The sequence below is a fragment of the Hyla sarda genome, chromosome 2 (genome assembly GCF_029499605.1).
Source record: "Hyla sarda isolate aHylSar1 chromosome 2, aHylSar1.hap1, whole genome shotgun sequence".
Lineage (NCBI taxonomy): Eukaryota > Metazoa > Chordata > Amphibia > Anura > Hylidae > Hyla > Hyla sarda.
The window spans coordinates 497,837,906-497,861,481 of record NC_079190.1 but is presented as its reverse complement, the minus strand read 5'-3'; the positions used below and the strand labels follow the sequence as shown (position 1 = coordinate 497,861,481).

Below are 23,576 nucleotides of genomic sequence, written 5' to 3'. Positions count from 1 at the left end.
ATTCTTGTATATAGGGGCAGTATTATAGTAGTTATATTCTTGTATATAGGAGCAGTGTTATAGTAGTTATATTCTTGTATATAGGGAGCAGTATTATAGTAGTTATATTCTTGTATATAGGGGCAGTGTTTTAGTAGTTATATATTCTTGTATATAGGAGGCAGTATTATAGTAGTTATATTCTTGTATATAGGAGCAGTATTATAGTAGTTATATTCTTGTATATAGGAGCAGTAGTATACTAGTTATATTCTTGTATATAGGGGCAGTATTATAGTAGTTATATTCTTGTATATAGGAGCAGTGTTATAGTAGTTATATTCTTGTATATAGGGAGCAGTATTATAGTAGTTATATTCTTGTATATAGGGGCAGTGTTTTAGTAGTTATATATTCTTGTATATAGGAGGCAGTATTATAGTAGTTATATTCTTGTATATAGGGGGCAGTATTATAGTAGTTATATTCTTGTATATAGGAGCAGTATTATAGTAGTTATATTCTTGTATATAGGGGCAGTATTATAGTAGTTATATTCTTGTATATAGGGGCAGTGTTTTAGTAGTTATATATTCTTGTATATAGGAGGCAGTATTATAGTAGTTATATTCTTGTATATAGGGGGCAGTATTATAGTAGTTATATTCTTGTATATAGGAGCAGTATTATAGTAGTTATATTCTTGTATATAGGGGCAGTATTATAGTAGTTATATTATTGTATATGGGAGCAGTATTATAGTAGTTATATTCTTGTATATAGGAGCAGTATTATAGTAGTTATATTATTGTACATAGGAGCAGTATTATAGTAGTTATATTATTGTACATAGGAGCAGTATTATAGTAGTTATATTCTTGTATATTGGAGCAGTATTATAGTAGTTATATTCTTATATATAGGAGCAGTATTGTAGTAGTTATATTCTTGTACATAGGAGCAGTATTGTAGTAGTTATATTCTTGTATATAGGAGCAGTATTATAGTAGTTATATTCTTGTATATTGGAGCAGTATTAAGTAGTTATATTCTTGTATATAGGATCAGTATTATAGTAGTTATATTCTTATATATAGGAGCAGTATTATAGTAGTTATAGTCTTACATATAGGAGCAGTATTATAGTAGTTATATTTTTGTATATAGGAGGCAGTATTATAGTAGTTATATTCTTAAATATAAGAGCAGTATTATAGTAGTTATATTCTTGTATAAAGGAGCAGTATTATAGTAGTTATATTCTTTTATATAGGGGCAGTATTATAGTAGTTATATTCTTGTATATAGAGGCAGTATTATAGTAGTTATATTCTTGTATATAGTAGGCAGTATTATAGTAGTTATATTCTTATATATAAGAGCAGTATTATAGTAGTTATATTCTTATACATAGGAGCAGCATTATAGTAGTTATATTCTTGTATTTAGGGGCAGTATTATAGTAGTTATATTCTTGTATATAGGAGCAGTATTATGGTAGTTATATTCTTGTATATAGGAGCAGTATTATAGTAGTTATATTCTTGTATATAGGAGCAGTATTATGGTAGTTATATTCTTGTATATAGGAGCAGTATTATAGTAGTTATATTCTTGTATTTAGGGGCAGTATTATAGTAGTTATATTCGTGTATATAGGAGCAGTATTATAGTAGTTATATTCTTGTATATAGGAGGAAGTATTATAGTAGTTATATTCTTGTATATATGAGCAGTATTATAGTAGTTATATTCTTGTATATAGGAGCAGTATTATAGTAGTTATATTCTTGTATATAGGAGCAGTATTATAGTAGTCATATTCTTGTATATAGGAGCAGTATTATAGTAGTTATATTCTTGTATATATGAGCAGTATGATAGTAGTTATATTCTTGTATATATGAGCAGTATGATAGTAGTTATATTCTTGTACATAGGAGGCAGTATTATACTAGATTTATTCTTATACATAAAAGAGCAGTATTATAGCATATTCTCGTACATAGGTTGCAGTATTTTTGTAGTTACATTCTTACGTATAGGTTAAGTATTATAGTTAAAAAAAGGAGGAAAAAAAAGGTATATTTGATTTCACGATATCCTAATGTGAAAAACCAACCATGCGGTTATGTTATAATTACAGCCTACACCCAGTGGGTAATGTGGTTCTGATAAGCAGGGAGGGTTTGTTATTTTACTATATCAAGTTTTTGTAAGTACTTTGGAGTAGATTTATCAAAACCTGTCTAGAGGAAAAGTTGCTGAGTTGCCCATAGCAACCAATCAGATCGCTTCTTTCATTTTTGAAAAGGCCTTTGGAAAATGAAAGTAGCGATCTGATTGGTTGCTATGGGCAACTGGGCAACTTTTCCTCTGGACAGGTTTTGATAAATCTCCCTCTTTATATCTAAAAAAAAAATCTGTTTAAGTACCTGACAGGTATCTACTCCACCTTCCAGAAAGCCGGCACACAGCATGGACGGCTTTATGACTCCTCCATAGACGTATTTTGTATTACAGACTCTATTTGATATGAGGGGGACCCCAGCATAGTCCATTGTTTGAGATGTGTCCCCTGTTAGATAATGGAAACAGAAAGGATTATGTATAATATTAAACATACAGTAGGGATAACACATTGTTATGGGGGATCTGTGACTGACGCTGGTATGGTCAGTAACTGGAGATACCCGATAGCTGTACTCTGATATCTACATCCCAGCCATAGACTTAAAGGGGTACTCCGCTGCTCAGCATTTGGAACAAACTGTTCTGAACGCTGGAGCCGGGAGCTTGTGATGTCATAGCCCCGCCCCCTCATGATGTCATGCCCGCCCCCTCAATGCAAGTCTATGGGAGGGGGCGTGACGGCTGTCACGCCCCCTCCCATAGACTTGCATTGAGGGGGTAGGGCGTGACATCATGAGTGGGCGGGGATATAACATCAGGAGCTCCTGGCACTGTCTCAGTGTTCGGAACAGTTTGTTCAAAATGCTGAGCAGTGGAGTACCTGTCAGATCCCATAAAAACAAAATAAATAATTCATATGCTACTCAGTACCTAACCGTGACCATGTACATATCATTTTTAGGCCTCTATCACCTATTTTTATCATAAAAATTAGGGATCGACCGATTATCGGTATGGCCGATATTATCGGCCGATAATCACGATTTTGGGCATTATCGGTATCGGCAATTACCTTGACGATAAGTCGATAATGCCCCGCCCCCGCACCGCCGTTGGCTGTCCGGGCATGCTGGGAGTAGTAGTTTTGCAACAGCTGGAGGCACCCCTAGACGCGGTGCGGCGCGGCGGGGGGAGCGGTGGCGGTGATAGGTCTCAGGACCCCCGGACAGGCAGGGGGAGAGAAGCGGGTGGCGGCGGCGGCCTATGGCACCGCAAAAGCCACTGCAGTGCATTGATTTAAAGCGCCCGCTTTAAATCAATGATCTGCAGCGGTGTCGCGGGGGGATAAATAGCTGATAACTTATACCGGAATATCGGTATAAGTTATCGGCTATTGGCCCTAACCTCCACCGATTATCGGTATCGGCCCTAAAAAAACGATATCGGTCGATCCCTAATAAAAATTCCTCTTTTCATTAGCTCACGGTGTTAGAAATCCTCTCAGGTGAAGAAGGCGTGTCCCTCCCTTGTGGTTGGAGGTGATTGGTGTGTGGTAGAAGGCGGCGTGTCCTTCCCTTGTGGTGGTGGGAGGTGATTGGTGTGTGGTAGAAGGCAGCGTGTCCTTCCCTTGTGGTGGTGGGAGGTGATTGGTGTGTGGTAGAAGGCGGCGTGTCCTTCCCTTGTGGTGGTGGGAGGTGATTGGTGTGTGGTGGAAGGGGGCGTGTCCCTCCCTTGTGGTGGTGGGAGGTGATTGGTGTGTGATGGGAGGGGGCGTGTCCCTCCTTGTGGTGGTGGGAGGTGATTGGTGTGTGGTGATAGGGGGCGTGTCCCTCTGTCGTGGTGGTGGGAGGTGATTGGTGTGTGGTGGGAGGGGGCGTGTCCCTCCCTTGTGGTGGTGGGAGGCCTGGACGTGCTCGGTAGTGTTGCTATGGGGGGGGGAGGGAGCGGCCTGCACCGGGTGATACCCCCTGGAGGGGTGACACCCTGAATCAGGGACACACGGAGCAGCAGGAGAACAGCTCCGCAGAGGCTGCATGGCAAAAGAACCTTCCGTGACCTATGGCCATGTGATCAGTCACATGTGGGGGAGGAGTCAGGCTGAGCATTCATGGTACTGTATTTCTAGGAATATTGAATACTGTGGCTATAGAGTGCATAGGCATGCGCAGCCTATTGCATTAGGGTGTGCACCCTAAAGCACAAACTCACACCGTGTGTGTGTGTGTGTATATATATATATAGAGAGAGAGAGAGAGAGAAATTGGAAATAAAGAAGCACCATGCGAGAGGATTCCAGATCCCTGTTGGTTGCTCAGCTCCAGGGTCAGACCCAAACCCCAAAAAATCCACAAAAGATAGAAGAGTGCGGCTCTCCAAGCTTTCAGTGAAAACCCAATGGGTGTATTTATTCACACATCTGTACAAACCACGAAGTTTTGGCTCATCAATAGAGCCTTTCTCTATTTGTGTGAATGTGTGAATATATACACATACACAAATATATACACATAGTACAGTTCCCCCTCATTAAGTTGGCAGTACAGTTCCCCCACATTAGTAGTGCAGTATAGTTCACCCACATTAGATGTGCAGTATAGTTCCCCCACATTAGGTGTGCAGTACAGTTCCCCCACATTAGGTGTGCAGTACAGTTCCCCCACATTAGGTGTGCAGTACAGTTCCCCCACATTAGGTGTGCAGTACAGTTCCCCCCACATTAGGTGTGCAGTAGAGTTCCCCACAGTAGGTGCAGTACAGTTCAACCACATTAGGTGTGCAGTACAGTTCCGCCACATTAGGTGCAGTAAAGTTCCCCCACATTAGGTGCAGTACAGTTCCCCCACATTACCCCACATTAGGTGCAATACAGTTCCCCCACATTAGGTGCAGTACAGTTCCCCCCAATTAGGTACAGTTCTGCCACATTAGGTGCAGCACAGTCCCCCCACATTAGGTGCAGTATAGTTCCCCCACATTAGGTGCAGTATAGTTCCCCCATTAGGTGCAGTACAGTTGCCCCACATTAGGTACAGTTCCCCCAACTTAGGTGCAGTACAATTCCCCCACATTAGGTACAATTCCCCCTTATTAGGTGCAGTGCAGTTCCCCCACATTAGGTGCAGTACAGTTCCCCCACATTAGGTTGTAGTTCCCCACATTAGGTGCAGTATAGTTCCCCCACATTAGGTGCAGTATAGTTCCTCCACATTAGGTGCAGTATAGTTCCCCCACATTAGGTGCAGTATAGTTCCCCACATTAGGTGCAGTACAGTTCCCCCACATTAGGTGCAGTACAGTTCCCCCACATTAGGTACAGTTCCCCCAGATTAGGTGCAGTACAACTCTCCCACATTAGGTTGCATTTCCCCCACATTAGGTGCAGTACAGTTCCCTCACATTAGGTTGTAGTTCCCCACATTAGGTGCAGTATAGTTCCCCCACATTAGGTGCATTATAGTTCCCCACATTAGGTGCAGTATGGTTCCCCCACATTAGGTGCAGTACAGTTCCCCCACATTAGGTGCAGTACAGTTCCCCCCCAATTAGGTACAGTTCCCCCACATTAGGTGCAGTACAGTTCTCCTACATTAGGTGCAGTACAGTTCCCCCACATTAGGTGCAGTACAGTTCCCCCACATTACGTGCAGTACAGTTCCCCCACATTAGGTTGTAGTTCCCCACATTAGGTGCAGTTTAATTACCCCCACATTAGGTGCAGAATAGCTACCCCACATTAGGTGCAGTATAGCTCCTCCAAATTAGGTGCCGTATAGTTTCCCCACATTATGTTGTAGTTCCCCACATTAGGTGCAGTATAGCTGCCCCACATCACATGCAGTACAGTTCCCCCACATTACGTGCAGTACAGTTCCCCCACATTACATGCAGTATAGTTCCTCCACATTAGGTGCAGTATAGTTCCCCCACATTAGGTGCAGTACAGTTCTCCTACATTAGGTGCAGTACAGTTCCCCCACATTACATGCAGTATAGTTCCTCCACATTAGGTGCAGTATAGTTCCCCCACATTAGGTGCAGTATAGTTCCCCCACATTAGGTTGTAGTTCCCCACATTAGGTTGTCAGTATAGTTCCTCCACATTAAGTGCAGTATAGTTCCTCCACATTAGGTGCAGGATAGTTCACCCACATTAGGTGCAGTATAGTTCACCCACATTAGGTACAGTATAGTTCTTCCACATTAGGTACCGTATAGTTCCCCCACATTAGGTACCGTATAGTTCCCCCACATTAGGTACAGCATAGTTCCCCCACATTAGGTGCAGTATAGTTCCCTGACATTTGGTTGTTGTTCCCCACATTAGGTGCAGTATAGTTCCCCCACATTAGGTTGTAGTTCCCCACATTAGTTTGTCAGTATAGTTCCTCCACATTAGGTGCAGTATAGTTCACCCACATTAGGTGCAGTATAGTTCACCCACATTAGGTGCAGTATAGTTCACCCACATTAGGTGCCGTATAGTTCCCCCACATTAGGTGCAGTATAGTTCCCCCACATTTGGTGTAGTATAGTTCCCCCGCATTAGGTTGTAGTTCCCCACATTAGGTGCAGTATAGTTCCCCCACATTAGGTTGTAGTTCCCCCACATTAGGTGCAGTATAGTTCCCCCACATTAGGTGCAGTATAGTTCCCCCACATTAGGTGCAGTATAGGTCCCCACATTAGGTTGGCAGTATAGTTCATCGCATTTGGTGCAGTATAGTTCCCCACATTAGGTGCAGTATAGTTCCTCCACATTAGGTGCAGTATAGTTCCCACACATTAGGTGCAGTATAGTTCCCACATTAGGTTGGCAGTATAGTTCCTCGCATTTGGTGCAGTATAGTTCCCCACATTAGGTGCAGTATAGTTCCACCACATTAGAGGATACAGTGTGTGGTAGTATTCTATTCAGAGCATACAGTGTGAGTTAGTATTATATTCAGAGGATACAGTGTGTGGCAGTATTATATTCAGAGGATACAGTGTGTGGTAGTATTATATTCAGAGGGCGCTTTGTGTGGTAGTATTATATTCAGAGGGCACTGTGTGTGATAGTATTATATTCAGAGGGTGCTGTGTGTGGTAGCATTCTATTCAGCGTTTACAGTGTGTGGTAGTATTATATTCAGAGGGCGCTGTGTGTGGCAGTATTATATTCAGAGGGCACTGTGTGTGATAGTATTATATTCAGAGGGTGCTGTGTGTGGTAGCATTCTATTCAGCGTTTACAGTGTGTGGCAGTATTATATTCAGAGGGCGCTGTGTGTGGCAGTATTATATTCAGTGGGCACAGTGTGTGGTAGTATTATATTCAGAGAGCACAGTGTGAACTAGTATTGTATTCAGAGGGCACTGTGTGTGGTAGTATATTCAGAGTACAGTGTGGGTAGTATTATATTCAGAGGGGACAGTGTGAGGTATTATATTCAGAGGGTACAGTGTGGGGTAGTATTATATTCAGAGGATACAGTGTGAGGTAGTATTATATGCAGAGGATACAGTGTGTGGTAGTATTATTTTCAGAGGATACCGTGTGTGGCAGTATTATATTCAGATGGCTCTGTGTGTGGTAGTATTATATTCAGAGGGTATTATTTTATTTATTTATATAGCGCCTACAGATTCCGCAGCGCTTACAATTATGGGGTACATAATATTACACAATAACTATTCAAACAAGAGGTGTGGGGATATGTTGAGGATATGTTGAGGCCAATTAAAGAATGTTATAGGCCTGTCTGAAGAGATGTGTTTTTAGGCGACATTTGAAACTGTGGATGTTGTTGTTGAGTGTGAGGGATTGAGGGATAGCATTTCAGAGAACCGTGGCAGCACGAGTGAAGTCTTGGAGACGGGAGTGAGAAGTTCGGATTATAGAAGATGTTAGCGTGAGATCATTAGCAGGCAGTATTATATTCAGTGTGTGGTAGTATTCTATTCAGAGGATACAGTGTGTGGCAGTATTATATTCAGAGGGTACAGTGTGTGGTATTATTATATTCAGAGGATACAGTGTGTGGTAGTATTATATTCAGAGGATACAGTGTGTGGTGGTATTATATCCAGAGGGTACAGTGTGTGGTAGTATTATATTCAGATGGTACAGTGTGTAGTAGTATTATATTCAGAGGATACAGTGTGTGGTAGTATTATATTCAGAGGATACAGTGTGTGGTGGTATTATATCCAGAGGGTACAGTGTGAGGTAGTATTACATTCAGAGGGTACAGTGTGTGGTAGTATTATATTCAGAGAGCACAGTGTGTAGTCGTATTCGATTCAGAAGATACAGTGCGTGGTTGTATTATATTCAGAGGATACAGTGTGTGGTAGGATTCTATTCAGAGGGTACAGTGTGTGGTAGGATTCCATTCAGAGGATACAGTGTGTGGTAGTATTGTATTCAGAGGATACAGTGTGTGGTAGTATTATATTCAGAGGGTACAGTGTGTGGTGGTATTATATTCAGAGGATACAGTGTGTGGCAGTATTATATTCAGAGGGTACAGAGTGAGGCAGTATTATATTCAGTGGATACAGTGTGTAGCAGGATTATATTCAGAGGGTACAGTGTGTGGCAGTATTATATTCAGAGGGTACAGTGTGTGGTAGTATTATATTCAGAGCATACAGTGTGTGTTAGTATTATATTCAGAGGATACAGTGTGTGGCAGTATTATATTCAGAGGGTACAGTGTGGGGTATTATATTCAGAGGGCACTGTGTGTGGCAGTATTATTTTCAGAGGATACAGTGTGTGGCAGTATTAAATTCAGAGGGTACAGTGTGTGGTAGTATTATATCCAGAGGATACAGTGTGTGGTAGTATTATATTCAGAGGATACAGTGTGTGGTGGTATTATATCCAGAGGGCACAGTGTGTGGTAGTATTCTATTCAGAGGCTACAGTGTGTAGTAGTATTATATTCAGAGGATACAGTGTGTAATGGTATTATATCCAGATGGTACAGTGTGTGGTAGTATTATATTCAGTGGGTACAGTGTGTGGTAGTATTATATTCAGAGAGCACAGTGTGTGGTAGTATTCGATTCAGAGGATACAGTGTGTGGTTGTATTATATTCAGAGGATACAGTGTGTGGTAGGATTCTATTCAGAGGGTACAGTGTGGGGTAGGATTCTATTCAGAGGATACAGTGTGTGGTAGGATTGTATTCAGAGGGTACAGTGTGTGGTAGTATTATATTCAGAGGGTACAGTGTGTGGTAGTATATTCAGATGGTACAGTGTGTGGTAGTATTATATTCAGAGCATACAGTGTGTGGTAGTATTATATTCAGAGCATACAATGTGTGGTAGTATTATATTCAGAGGATACAGTATATTCAGAGGGTACAGTGTGGGGTATTATATTCAGATGGCACTGTGTGTGGCAGTATTATATTCAGAGGATACAGTGTGTGGTAGTATTATATTTATTATATTCAGAGGATACAGTGTGTGGTAGTATTATATTCAGAGGATACAGTGTGTGGCAGTATTATATTCAGAGGGTACAGTGTGGGGTATTATATTCAGAGGGCACTGTGTGTGGCAGTATTATATTCAGAGGATACAGTGTGTGGCAGTATTATATTCAGAGGCTACAGTGTGTAGTTGTATTATATTCAGAGGATACAGTGTGTGGTAGTATTATATTCAGAGGATACAGTGTGTGGTGGTATTATATCCAGAGGGTACAGTGTGTGGTAGTATTATATTCAGTGGGTACAGTTTGTGGTAGTATTATATTCAGAGAGCACAGTGTGTAGTAGTATTCGATTCAGAGGATACAGTGTGTGGTTGTATTATATTCAGAGGATACAGTGTGTGATAGGATTCTATTCAGAGGGTACAGTGTGGGGTATGATTCTATTCAGAGGATACAGTGTGTGGTAGTATTGTATTCAGAGGGTACAGTGTGTGGTAGTATTATATTCAGAGGGTACAGTGTGTGGTAGTATATTCAGAGGGTACAGTGTGTGGTAGTATTATATTCAGTGGGTACAGTGTGTGGTAGTATTGTATTCAGAAGATACAGTGTGTGGTAGTATTATATTCAGAGGATACAGTGTGTGGTAGTATTATATTCAGAGGGTACAGTGTGTGGTAGTATTATATTCAGAGGATACAGTGTGTGGCAGTATTATATTCAGAGGGTACAGTGTGTGGCAGTATTATATTCAGTGGATACAGTGTGTAGCAGGATTATATTCTGCGGGTACAGTGTGTGGCAGTATTATATTCAGAGGGTACAGTGTGTGGCAGTATTATATTCAGAGGGTACAGTGTGTGGCAGTATTATATTCAGAGGGTACAGTGTGTGGTAGTATTATATTCAGAGCATACAGTGTGTGTTAGTATTATATTCAGAGGATACAGTGTGTGGCAGTATTATATTCAGAGGGTACAGTGTGGGGTATTATTTTCAGAGGGCACTGTGTGTGGCAGTATTATATTCAGAGGATACAGTGTGTGGCAGTATTATATTCAGAGGGTACAGTGTGTGGTAGTATTATATTCAGAAGATACAGTGTGTGGCAGTATTATATTCAGAGGGTAGAGTGTGTGGCAGTGTTACAATATTTATTGTTTACTGTAAAAAACCTCCTCCTCATGTAATCTCCTTACTACTGGGGCAACACACTGTAACAAACCTTCTCCTCATGTAATCCCCTTACTACTGGGGTGACACACTGTAACAAGCCCCCTCCTCATGTAATCACCTTACTACTGGGGCGACACACTGTAATAAATCTCTTCCTCATGTAATCACCTTACTACTGGGGTGACACACTGTAAAAACCTCCTTCTCATGTAATCTCCTTACTACTGGGATGACACACTGTAACAAACCTCCTTCTCGTGTAATCCCCTTACTACTGGGGTGACACACTGTAACAAACCTCCTCCTCATGTAATCCCCTTACTACTGGGGTGACACACTGTAACAAACCTCCTCCTCATGTAATCTCCTTACTACTGGCTGGGAAGGTGGTTCGGATGCTGACTGGTTACTAACTTTCTTGCAGCGGGCAGATCGACACCCCCATCAAGAGGGTGCTCTAGGCGGCTGCCTATTTTGCCTATAGGCAGAACTGGCCCTGGCCTCTGGAGAGATAAGTGGTGGGCTGGAGGGCAGAGGTGTTATGTGGGTTTTAAAAAACACTTTTGATATTTTATAGATTAATGTATGCAGAATCACTTTCCAATATCATGTTATTAAAAAATATGCTTCTTTCTATTTAATTCCTCTTTGAAAAAATTATCACTAGAGGTCTCCCTACCAGTCCTGGCCGCAAGCCCTTTTTATAGATTTCAGACTCATGCTGGAGTCCTAAATCTCAGACTGCAGCCGGGACACAGACAAGCTCACCTGGCAGCTCTGAATCTTCTCCTCTCTGTTTACAACTGAATGTGCAGAGAGAAGAAAGATCAGAGCTCAGATATAAAATGAATGAGGGCATGCAATAAGGAAGATTCAGGAATATGCCCTGCTGTGCTATGAGCATAGTGCTGGCTCCTGCCTGTCTGATTGACAGGCAGGGAGCAGTGCTGAGCTTGTCTGTAGGGTAGGGAGACCTCTAGTGGTCATTTTTTCAAAGTGGAAACTAAATAGAAAGAAGCATATCTTTTAATAACATGCTATTGGAAAGTTATTCTGCATACATTAATCCATAAAATATCAAAAGTTTTTTTTGATGAAAGGTACCCTTTAAGAAAGGCTCCTCAGAGGGTCGCTGGGGGAAGAGGAGCAGTTTCACAATAGATGGTTGTCACAGAAGTGATCAGTATCAGTAGGGAGCGAAGAGCCCACCAGTGGAATTGGCTCTGGAGGACCACCCTAAATTTACCTGTTTTATTCTTTTAAGACTTTCAGGATTCCGCAAAAAAAAAAAAAACAAACATGAATTTACCACTATTTGCTCAAAACCAAAGGATTTTGCCCCAATTGTGTGCAAACTGAGGTGTTGCGCAACATGCAGGACCATATCTCAGTGCTATTCAAAGGCCTATCAGGGAATCCACCTGTTCCTCAGTGAGCTAGACCGAACCTGCTAGTGACCACTTGTGGGACAGCTAGGAAGACTTAGGATGTGGCCCTGTGACCGAGATGTGGTCCTGTTACCTGGATGTGGTGCTGTGACCGGGATGTGGTCCTGCGATCTGGATGTGGCCCTGTGCCCGGGATGTGGTCCTGTGATCTGGATGTGGTGCTGTGACCGGGATGTGGTCCAGTGATCCGGATGTGGTCCAGTGATTTGGATGTGGTTCTGTGATCTGGATGTGGTCCTGTGCCCTGGATGTGGTCCTGTGCCCGGGATGTGGTCCTGTGATCTGGATGTGGTCCTGTACCCGGGATGTAGTCCTGTGATCTGGATGTGGTCCTGTGATCTGAATGTGGTCCTGTGATCTGGATGGGGCCCTGTTATCGGGATGTGGTCTTGTGATCGGGATGTGGTCCTGTGATCGGGATGTGGTCCTGTGATCGGGATGTGGCCCTGTGATCGGGATGTGGCCCTGTTATCGGGATGTGGTCCTATGATCTGGATGTGGTCCTATGATCTGGATGTGGTCCTGTGATCTGGATGTGGTCCTGTGATCTGGATGTTGTCCTGTGATCGGGATGTCGTCCTGCGATCGGGATGTGGCCCTGTGATCTGGATGTGACCTTGTGATCGGGATGTGGGCCTGTGATCGGGATGTGGTCCTGTGATCTGGATGTGGTCCTGTGACCAGGATGTGGTCCTGTGATCTGAATGTGGTCCTGTGACCGGGATGTGGTCCTGTGATCTGGATGTGGTCCTGTGACCGGGATGTTGTCCTGCGACCGGGATGTGGTCCTGCGATCGGGATGTGGACCTGTGACCGGGATGTGGACCTGTGACCAGTATGTGGTCCTGTGATCGAGATGTGGTCCTGTGATCTGGATGTGGTCCTTTGACCGGGATGTGGTCCTGTGATCTGGATGTGGTCCTGTGACCGGCATGTGGTCCTGTGACCGGGATATGGTCCTGTGATCTGGATGATGTCCTTTGACCGAGATGTGGTCCTGTGATCTGGATGTGGTCCTGTGACCGGGATGTGGTCCTGTCACCTGGATGTGGTCCTGTGATCGGGATGTGGCCCTGTGATCTGGATGTGGTCCTGTGATCTGGATGTGGCCCTGTGATCGGGATGTGGCCCTGTGACCGGGATGTGGCCCTGTGATCGGGATGTGGTCCTGTGATCGGGATTTGGTCCTGTGATCTGGATGTGGTCCTTTGACCGGGATGTAGTCCTGTGACCGGGATGTGGTCCTGTGACCGGGATGTGGTCCTGTGACCGGGATGTGGTCCTGTGATCTGGATGATGTCCTTTGACTGAGATGTGGTCCTGTGATCTGGATGTGGTCCTGTGATCGGGATGTGGTCCTGTGATCGGGATGTGGCCCTGTGACCGGGATGTGGCCCTGTGACCGGGATGTGGCCCTGTGATCGGGATGTGGCCCTGTGATCGGGATGTGGTCCTGTGATCGGGATGTGGTCCTGTGATCGGGATGTGGTCCTGTGATCGGGATGTGGTCATGTGATCTGGATGTGGTCCTGTGACCGGGATGTGGTCCTGTGACCGGGATGTGGTCCTGTGACCGGGATGTGGTCCTGTGATCTGGATGTGGTCCTGTGTCCGGGATGTGGTCCTGTGATCTGGATGTGGTCCTGTGATCTGGATGTGGTCCTGTGACCGGGATGTGGTCCTGTGATCGGGATGTGGTCCTGTGATCGGGATGTGGCCCTGTGGCTCTGGCACTCATGTCATCAAGGATGGAGTCAAGAATGGGAGAGCTGTGCTGAGCTCAAACCCAAGGGTGGCTATAGCTGGGTTCCGGTCAGATTTAAGACAAGCTGTAGTAGGGGTGTGGTGTCCCAGCACAAAAGGCTGTCCTGTGGTTTCGGACTTCCTCAGGCAGACCTGCGGCACCAGTGCTGGGCCCATTGAGAGACAGATTATGGTTTCTATTGTGTTTTAGCAGTTTACCAAAAGATAATATCTTTTTAATAGTTATCATGTTATGTTATTTCTATATATGTTATCCATATATGTTATTGTACCTTTAAGAGAGGAGAAGTGCAACCCATGTGACCCTGCCTGCCAATGGCAACCCTTAAATTCTTGTCCATATAGTGAGGGGGGGGGGCGGGCGGAACAGTTGCCCCAGTTGTTCCTGAGCACGAGTGTGGTAAAGGTGGTGTGAGGTGTGTGGAGAAGCTCTAAGGGAAGGCCCAGATCAAATCTACCTTATCTGGTCATTCTGCAAGGATCACCCGCACAGTGGAAGTTCATGTCCTGTCAGAGAAAACTACAGGACCTTGACAGAACCCTAGCTACCAGGATCAGTCTTCAATTCTCTCGTCAGTATCAATTTATTGGGTGAAACCACCACAAGTCCCAGCAAGGCAACAGGGCTTCCAGGGGGTTACGCTACATCCTCTCACTCTGCACCGTGAGTGTTTTCCTTTACTCCCAGGAGAAGCTCCAACCTCAGACCGTGTATAGGCTAACGGTGCCCTGGCGTCACAAAGTGATAAGTTATTTTTTAGCACCCCCGTGGCTACCACAGGGGCCTGGTCTCCTAGAAGCCTGAGGTGTGGCCTTGTGGGTTCAGATGTACAATGTTCAAGACTAAATGTGTTTTCCTTAGAAAGGAAGAATGTAAATAAGGTCCTAAGCTGGGTCTAGAATAAAGAAAGTAGGTTTCTGAGAAGTGGAGCCTAAGATAAGAGGGCAAGAGCTCAGAAAAAGAGGAACACAAAGAAATAGATCAGCTCACCAAAGTCCATATGTGTCATGCATCAGGCAATAGTCCCGGAGCACGGAGGCAGAGAGCCGCCACTCCCCGTGGCACTGAAAAAAGGATTAGTGGAAAGGGTCCAGCTCCTGGGTAGAAGTAACCAATAAAACTTGGCCACTTAACCAATGGCCATGACTAAGAGCAACTGCTCGAAACGCGTCGGCGTTTCACCCCCCTTTTTGTTTTTAAGTGACGTGTCACTTGCCACCTAGTGGCGAATTTCCATGTTTTAATAGTTGCCATTAAAGGTTAAGTTTTATTGGTTACTTCTACCCAGGAGCTGGACCATTTTCCACTAATCCTTTCTTCAGAAAAAGAGGGCCTGTGCAGAGTTAGATATCCACCTGGTATTCGGTGTAGGGAAAATTGAAGATTGAGGCCTGTGTGAAGTAACAGAGCCCTGGAGTGTGTCACGTGTGGTGTGAACAGGTACCTGAGGTAAAGGGTTATACTCACTATGCTCACTTTGGTTTGAAAAAAATGTAAGCAACAGCGCCACCTTGTGCATGTTGTAACCAAGGTTCTGCACTTCATTTAAAGGGGTTCTCCGGTGCTTAAACATCTTATCCCCTATCCAAAGGATAGGGGATAAGATGCCTGATCGTGGGAGTCCCGCCGCTGGGGACCCCCGGGATCATGCACGCGGCACCCCGTTTGTAATCAGTCCCCGGAGCGTGTTCGCTCCGGGACTGATTACCGGCAAATACAGGGAGGGCGGCGTGTGACGTCACGCTCCGCCCCGCAATGGAAGCCTACGGGAGGGGGCGTGATAGCTATCACGCCCCCTCCCGTAGGCTTGCATTGAGGGGCGGAGCGTGACGTCACGCACCGCCCGCCCTGTAGTCGCCGGTAATCAGTCGCGGAGCGAGCACGCTTCGGGGACTGATTACAAACGGGGTGCCGCGTGCATGATCCCGGGGGTCCCCAGCGGCGGGACTCCCGCGATCAGGCATCTTATCCCCTATCCTTTGGATAGGGGATAAGATGTTTAAGTGTTACAACCATAACGTATGCTGTGTCTTTAGAAGTCTCTGCTACTCCGGAGGTACTCCGGAGGAAAACAATTGTTTTTTTAAATCAATTGGTTCCAGAAAGTTAAACAGGTTTGCAAATTACTTCTATTAAAAAATCCTAATCCTTCCAGTACTTATCAGCTTCTGTATGCTCCACAGGAAGTTGACTTGTTATTTTCTGTCTGACCACAGTGCTCTTTGCTGACACCTCTATCCATGTCAGGAACTGTCCAGAGTGGAAGAAAATCCCCATAGCAAACCTCTCCTGCTCTGGACAGTTCCTGACATGGACAGAGGTGCCAGCAGAGAGCACTGTGGTCAAACTGAAAAGAACAACTCAACTTCCTCTGTAGTATACAGCAGCTGATAAGTACTGGAAAGATAAATTTTTTTTTAATAGAAGTAATTTACAAATCTGTTTAACTTTTCTGGCACCAGTTGATTTGAAAAAATTGTTTTTCACTGGAGTACCCCATTAAGCTGTTTGTGCCTCTGTATGCGAAAAAAAGAATAAGTGTGGTGACCCAGTACAGTATGTCGTCCTGTCCAGTAAATGTTGCCTCAGGCACTTCCAGTGTTACTCTTCTGGGTGCACTACTCCAGGGTATATTGTATTTTGTTATACTACCATTTTGTGTTATACATATGTTTATCAGTGTTTACTGTATCTTTAAGGGAATTCATGCAGAGTAAACCATGTGATCCTGATGCCTGAATGGGATGTCCCCTAGCTTAATTTTTATGTAGTGCAGGGGAGAAGAAGTTGTTGTGTGAGGAGTTTAGGAGAGTGTGGAGAGGAGTGAGGAGAGGAGTGAGGAGAAGTCTGTGATAATCTGAGGAGGCCCTCGGAGAACTCAAACGTCTGCAGCCATTTACAAGCACCCCATCGCACAGGTACAGTTCCAAGCCTGGTGAATATTCTTTAATCAGTCTAAAGTCAGCGTGGGTTGTCACAAGTTCAAGTCTAAAATCTAAAGTCTTGAGTGCATAGCAGCCATCATTCAGCTTAGAAAAAGCAACTACAAGTCCCAGCTAGGTGAAAGGCTCCACTGGGTTACTCTGCACTTCCCCTACTCTAATCTGTACTGTACAGGATTTTACCATTATTTCTGCCTCAGTAAAAGATTTTTCTGTAACCATAACATTCCCCAGCACTTGGCCCATGAGAACCTTGGAGCGTGGTGGTTAACGCTACCCTGGCGTCACGAACTGTGTGTTACATCATTCACCAGCACTCACCACATACCCATATTTTTCGCCCTATAGGACGCACCGGCATATAAGATGCACCCAATTTTAAAAGGTGCAAAATCTAGAGAGAAAAAGATTCTGAACCCAACAGTGATCTTCAACCTGCGGACCTCCAGATGTTGCAAAACTACAACTCCCAGCATGCCCGGACAGCCGTTGGCTGTCTGGGCATGCTGGGAGTTGTAGTTTTGCAACATCTTGAGGTCCGCAGGTTGAAGATCACTGGTAGAAGGTAATACTCACGTGTCCCCGCCGCTCCGGACCCGTCACCGCTGCCCTGGATGTCGCTCCATTGCTGTCGCCGCGTCCCCGTTGTGTCCCCGACGCTCCGGTCGTCTTCTTCCCCGGGATCCACACTCTCCGTCGCCGTCATCACGTCGCCGTACTCACGTCGCTAAGCACGCCGCTCCTATTGGATGACGGGACGGCGTGCGCGACGACGTGATGATGTCGAAGGAGAGCGCCGGCCATGCAGAGGATCCCGGCACGGAGCAGACACCGAGGAGGCAGGTAAGTTCCCTCCCGGTGTCCTGTAAGCTGTTCGGGACGCCGCAATTTCACCGCGGCGGTCCCGAACAGCCCGACTGAGCAGCCGGGTTAGTGTCACTTTCGCTTCAGACGCGGCGGTCACCTTTGATCGCCGCGTCTGAAGGGTTAATACAGTGCATCACCGCGATCGGTGATGTCCTGTATTAGCCGCGGGTCCCGGCCGTTGATGGCCGCATGGACCGACCCGATAGGGGTGTATTCGCCGTATAAGACGCACCAACTTTTCCCCCCCAGTTTTGGGGAAGAAAAAGTGCGTCTTATACGGCAAAAAAAATACGGTAAGTATCATCATTTAGTCTGCGATTGTCTTCTTGAGATGGGGAACCATTCAAGAAACCCCAACCCACAGGTATGGCGCTGGTTTTGGAAGGAAACCGCCACGTTTTGCTAATCACATACGACCTACTTTTCTACTTTTATATGTATCATGAATTTTACATGAAAAAACTTCTATTTTTTTTCTTCCTTTAAATATGGTGTTTTGCGGCAGGGCAGGAGATGGAGCGCGCCGCACACTTACACTTCACATTATTTTCTTCTTTCTTTTTTTTTTTTTTTCTTTGCTTTTTTGTCTCGAATACTGAAACCTTTTTCGCCCGTCTTGCTAACTTGCCACCTGCTGCGATCCCATTGCTGTGCTGAATTGGTAATAATACAGCCATTTCCATGGCAACCGTGTGTGATGCAATGAATTCAGCAGCAGGCTTTAAGGAGAAGAATAAGCTGCTTCCTAATCCCTCATTTAAATATCTTTCACAAAAGCGCTGAGCAGATCGACCATTTCCATAAAAGAAAAAAAAAAATTGTAAAAAAAAATAAAAAAAAATCCAAAGAAAAACAACTAAAAAATAATAAAAAAAAATAAAAATAACAACACAGATTCCTAGGGCTGAGCCGCCCTTTAACACTGGATGAAACTATGATTAAGTTTATCACAAAGGCTTCTAGAGCAGAATCCATCATATGGTGCCGGTAATAATACAGAAATACAATGAGCCGCTCGTATATGTATGGCAGCCGCAAGAAACGGTACGCAACGCGGGCACATGATGAGTAAGGGGGCAGCGAGGAGAACATGATACACTTGCGGGGGCAGGATACAGGGTCAAACTCATAGCCCACTGCAAAAGCGAGCAGTCTATAGAATTACCATGCAAGCCTATGAATGGGGGGGGGGGGGGGGTCCAGCTGCTGGGACCCTCCATGATCTCACCAACAGGGACTTCAGTCTCCCATCAGAATGGAGCGTCGGGACGTGTGCGTGCACATCGCGGCCCCATTAATTCTCTATGGGAGCTGCCGGATATAGCCGAGTCGGTCTCCATGGCTCCCATAGAGAATGAATGGCGCAACCATGTGCATGCACGTCCTGCTGCTCCATTCTTAAAGGGGTACTCCGCCCCTAGACATCTTATCCCCAGGATAGAGGATAAGATGTCAGATCGCCGCGGTCCCGCTGCTGGGGACCCCCGGGATCGCTGCTGCAGCACCGCGCTCTCATTACAGCACAGAGCGAGATCACTCTGCAGGTAATGACGGGCAATACAGGGGCCGGAGCATCGTTACGTCACGGCTCCGCCCCTCGTGATGTCACGGCATGCCCCGTCAATACAAGTCTATGGGAGGGGGCGTGGCGGTCACTACGCCCCCTGCCATAGACTTGCATTAAGGGGACCGGCCGTGATGTCATGAGGGGCGGAGCCATGACGTCACGCTGCTCCGGCCCCTGTATCGCCTGTCATTACGCACAGAGCGAACTCGCTCTGTGCAGTAATGATGGCGGGGTGCTGTAGCAGCGATCCCGGGGGTCCACTGCAACGGGACCGCGGCGATCTAACATCTTATCCCCTATCCTTTGGATAGGGGACAAGATGTCTAGGGGAGGAGTACCCCTTTAAAGGGGAAAACTTTTTTTTTTTTTTTAAATCACCTGGTGCCAAAAAGTTAAGCAGATTTGTAAATTACTTCTATGTAAAAATGTTAATCCTTTCAGTACTTACCAGCTGTTGTATGTTCCAGAGGAAGTTATTTATTTTTTTTTTATTTCCTTTCTGTCTGACCACAGGGATTTGAATTTCCCTTAAAGGGGTACTCCACTTGCAATTTTTTTTTTTTTATTTTTTTTTTTAAATCAACTGGTGCCAGAAAATTCAGCAGATTTGTAAATTACTTCTATTTAAAAATCTTAATCCTTCCATTACTTATGAGCTGTTCCAGAGGAAGTTCTTCTTTTAATTTTTTTATTTCGTTTCTGTCTGACCACAGTGCTCTCTGCTGACACCTCTGTCCATTTTAGGAACTTTCCGGAGCACGATAGGTTTTCTATGAGGATTTGCTAGTACTCTGGGCAGTTCCTAAAATGAACAGAGGTGTCAGCGGAGAGCACTGTGGTCAGACAGAAAGGAAATTAAAAAAAAATTTAAAAAAAGAATTTCCTCTTGAACATACAGCAGCTGATAAGATACAGCCAATGGCTGTCCGGGCATGCTGGGAGTTGAAGTTTTGCAACATCTGCAGGGCCACAGTTTGAGACCACTGCCTTAAAGGGGTACTCCGGTGGAAATGTTATTTATTAATTTTTTTTTTTTATTTTTTTTTAAATCAACTGGTGCCAGAAAGTTAAACTTGTAAATGACTTCTATAAAAAAAAAATTTTACCCTTCCAGTACTTTTTTGTAGCTGTGTGCTACAGAGGAAATTCTTTTCTTTTTGAATTTTTTTTGTCTTGTCCACAGTGCTCTCTGCTGACACCTGATGCCCATATCAGGAACTGTCCAGAGCAGGAGAAAATCCTCATAGCAAACCTATGCTGCTCTGGACAGTTCCTGACATGGACAGAGGTGCCAGCAGAGAGCAATGTGGACAAGACAAATAAAAAAGTCAAAAAGCAAAGAATTTCCTCTGTAGCATACAGCTGCTAATAAGTACTGGAAGGATAAATATTTTTTAATAGAAGTCATTTGCAAATCTGTTTAACTTTCTGGCGCCTGTTGATTAGAAAAAAAAAGTTTTCCACCGGAGTACCCCTTTAAAGTCATGTTCTGTCACTAAAAATAGATACATTTCTTATGTCGTAGAGGCATATCAAATGTTTTGATCAGTTAGGGTCTGAACACTCAGACCCTGATTGATAAAAAGTTTTGACATGTCCCTAGAACATATTTTTTTTATTTTTATTGAGAGGTATACTTTAACTGTTTGTGTGCTTCCAGCTGGAGTTTGTGCTGTGTTGCTATCATGTCATGATCAACTTTAGCAAACGACCTGCGATAGGAAATCATGCTGTACTTAAAGAGTACCTCTAATGATCTTGTTAAATTTTATAATCCTCCAAGTTCACTGCCCCATATTAGAGGGAAGAGTAAATCAGTTGTCTGGATATTTGGTTAGGGGGGGGGGGGTCTGAAAACCAGCAGATTTACGAATGCAGCTCTGGGGACTTATACTGAATGGAACTCAGGATCAGTACAGGATAAGTAATGTAATATATGTACACAGTGACATCACCTTCAGAATAGTGAATACAGCTCTGGAGTATAATACAGGATATAACTCAGGATCAGTACAGGATAAGTAATCTAATGTATGTACACAGTGACCTCACCAGCAGAATAGTGAGTACAGTTCTGGAGTATAATACAAGATATAACTCAGGATCAGTACAGGATAAGTAATGTAATGTATGTACACAGTGACCTCACCAGCAGAATAGTGAGTACAGCTCTGGAGTATAATACAAGATATAACTCAGGATCAGTACAGGATAAGTAATGTAATGTATGTACACAGTGACCTCACCAGCAGAATAGTGAGTACAGCTCTGGAGTATAATACAAGATATAACTCAGGATCAGTACAGGATAAGTAATGTAATGTATGTACACAGTGACCTCACCAGCAGAATAGTGAGTACAGCTCTGGAGGGTGTGGTCGCTAGGTGTGTCTGTTGCTGAGCTCCTGAGACTCCAGACTTCCAGAGGAGAGAGGCTGATTTTTCCACCTGCTTTCCCAGGAAGGTGGCAGATTCCTGGGGGAGCCGTCAGCATGAATCCCCTGACCTCCACTCCTCGGTCCAGGCTGGCGAGGGGTGTAGAGGGAAAGCTACCAGCCAGTGCCCCGGCTGGAGGGGTTAGAAGATCTGGCAGGGTCCGCAGCGATGTGGATTCTGTCCCTCCAGCAATGGTTGGAAGCCGCAAGGCTCTCAGCCAGGAAGAAAAGCCTGCAAGCAAGACAAGTTTAAAGAAGGTCTCTGCAGCACAGAAGAGCTCCTCCAAGAGCCAGGTTGTGGAGCAGTGGGGCCAGAGAAGACCCAAGGAGTCTATGGCGACATACAGCTCCAGACTTGCTGCCAAGATTAGCGAGTACGAACTCCTTGGGAAGAAGCTGAGGGAGCTGAGAGAGGAGCTAAAGTTTGCCAAGTATCAGGTGAGCACAACTACCAAGCGGAAGAAACCAGAGTACTCTGCAAGGGTTAAGTCCTTGAGGCTGGAGCTGGAGGAGACTGAGCTGAGGAGAATGGCTGTCCTGGAGGGGAGCGATTTATTTAGGGAGAAACTTCTTAATGAGGATCGCTCCTCCAGGATGAAATCCCCAGTAAAAGAAGAGGAGATTGGGGGTGATTGTTCAGCAGATGAGAGCAGTAGTGAGGATGAGGTCCAAGAAATGGAGGCTGAAGAGGCTAAGGTGCTGGCAAGTGGGGAAGCTGTGGAAGCCAAGCCGCAGCCAATGCAGGGTGTGAACATGTCCCAAGCAAGTCTACCTGCAGGACAAGTGGCATTACCACCTTCATCGTGCGAGAGTGCTGGCGAGGAGGAGGAGGGTTGTGGTGGCGCCCTGCTGGCACAAATTGTAAAGATGGAGTCCCCCATGCATTTGGATAATTTTAGTTTTGGCGACGACCTTGGAGAGGAACAAATAATAAAAAAGAAGAAGAAAAGGCAGAAAAAAACATCTGAGCAAGTAAGCCTGATTTATGTTCCTTTTGTGCACCCTGGGCCGGCTGCAAAGTCAGTTCAGGGTGCAGACCCTGGTAATCTGCCTGTCCCCCCTTCTGCAAATGTGGAGCGGGGCCAGAACACCTGGGATAATAAAGTAAAGATGGGGGAAAGCGCTGACCTCGCTTGTCATAGTAGCGGGGCCAGCACCGGCAAAGATACGGCCAAGGGGCCGGACAGTGTTGCGGACAAGGTAGCATGTCCCCAGTTAGGGGATATTGGCGCTGCGGGGCACTCCTCTGCAGGTGACGGGGGAAGTGTCCAGGTGGCAGAGGTTGGTATGGAGCTCGGGCGGCCGGGCAATTATAAAGACAAGGGAGAGGGCAGCTCCCAGAAAAGGTCTGGCACTGCGGGGCACTCCTCTGCAGGCAAAGGGGGGAGTGTCCAGGTGTCTGGAACCGGAGCGCCATTCTCGGCGGCCCAGTCAGCGGTGTCTGGCTCTTTTGAGTTGTGGCGCTGTGGTGGGGCTGCTGTGGGTGGAGCTGGCGGTGGAGGACTGGTACCACAGGAACATGGACATGATACAACCCATGCAATGTTAGTAGCAGTTAAAGAAATTGAAGCCGAGGTATTGGCGGAGGCCGAGGGCAAAGTATGCGACAAAGCAGCTTCTTCCGATATTTCTAAAGGGAAGACTGCTGCAAGGTTGAGTGTGCCCAATGAAGCCAATGATGCAAGTGTAAAGCCCGGCATCATAAAGCCAGCAAGATTACATCCCGGCCAGTCCAGTGCAGCTAGGCAGGAGGAGACAGGCATAAATGTTATGGGTAATGTTACTGCCTCTACTGTTGTTTCTGGGGGGAGTGGTGTCGGTCCGGCTGCC

At 45.2% G+C, this 23,576-nt stretch overlaps 1 protein-coding gene across 1 annotated transcript in view; it reads right to left on the bottom strand.

Moving 5' to 3' along the window:
- TMPRSS3 (transmembrane serine protease 3) overlaps positions 1 to 23,576 on the bottom strand; it is a gene marked incomplete in the record, with an annotated part of 200,034 nt that overhangs the window by 55,357 nt on the left and 121,101 nt on the right. Inside the window, 1 exon segment of the mRNA XM_056559761.1 lies at positions 2,415 to 2,557. Within this exon segment, the coding sequence (XP_056415736.1) occupies positions 2,415 to 2,557 (143 nt within the window).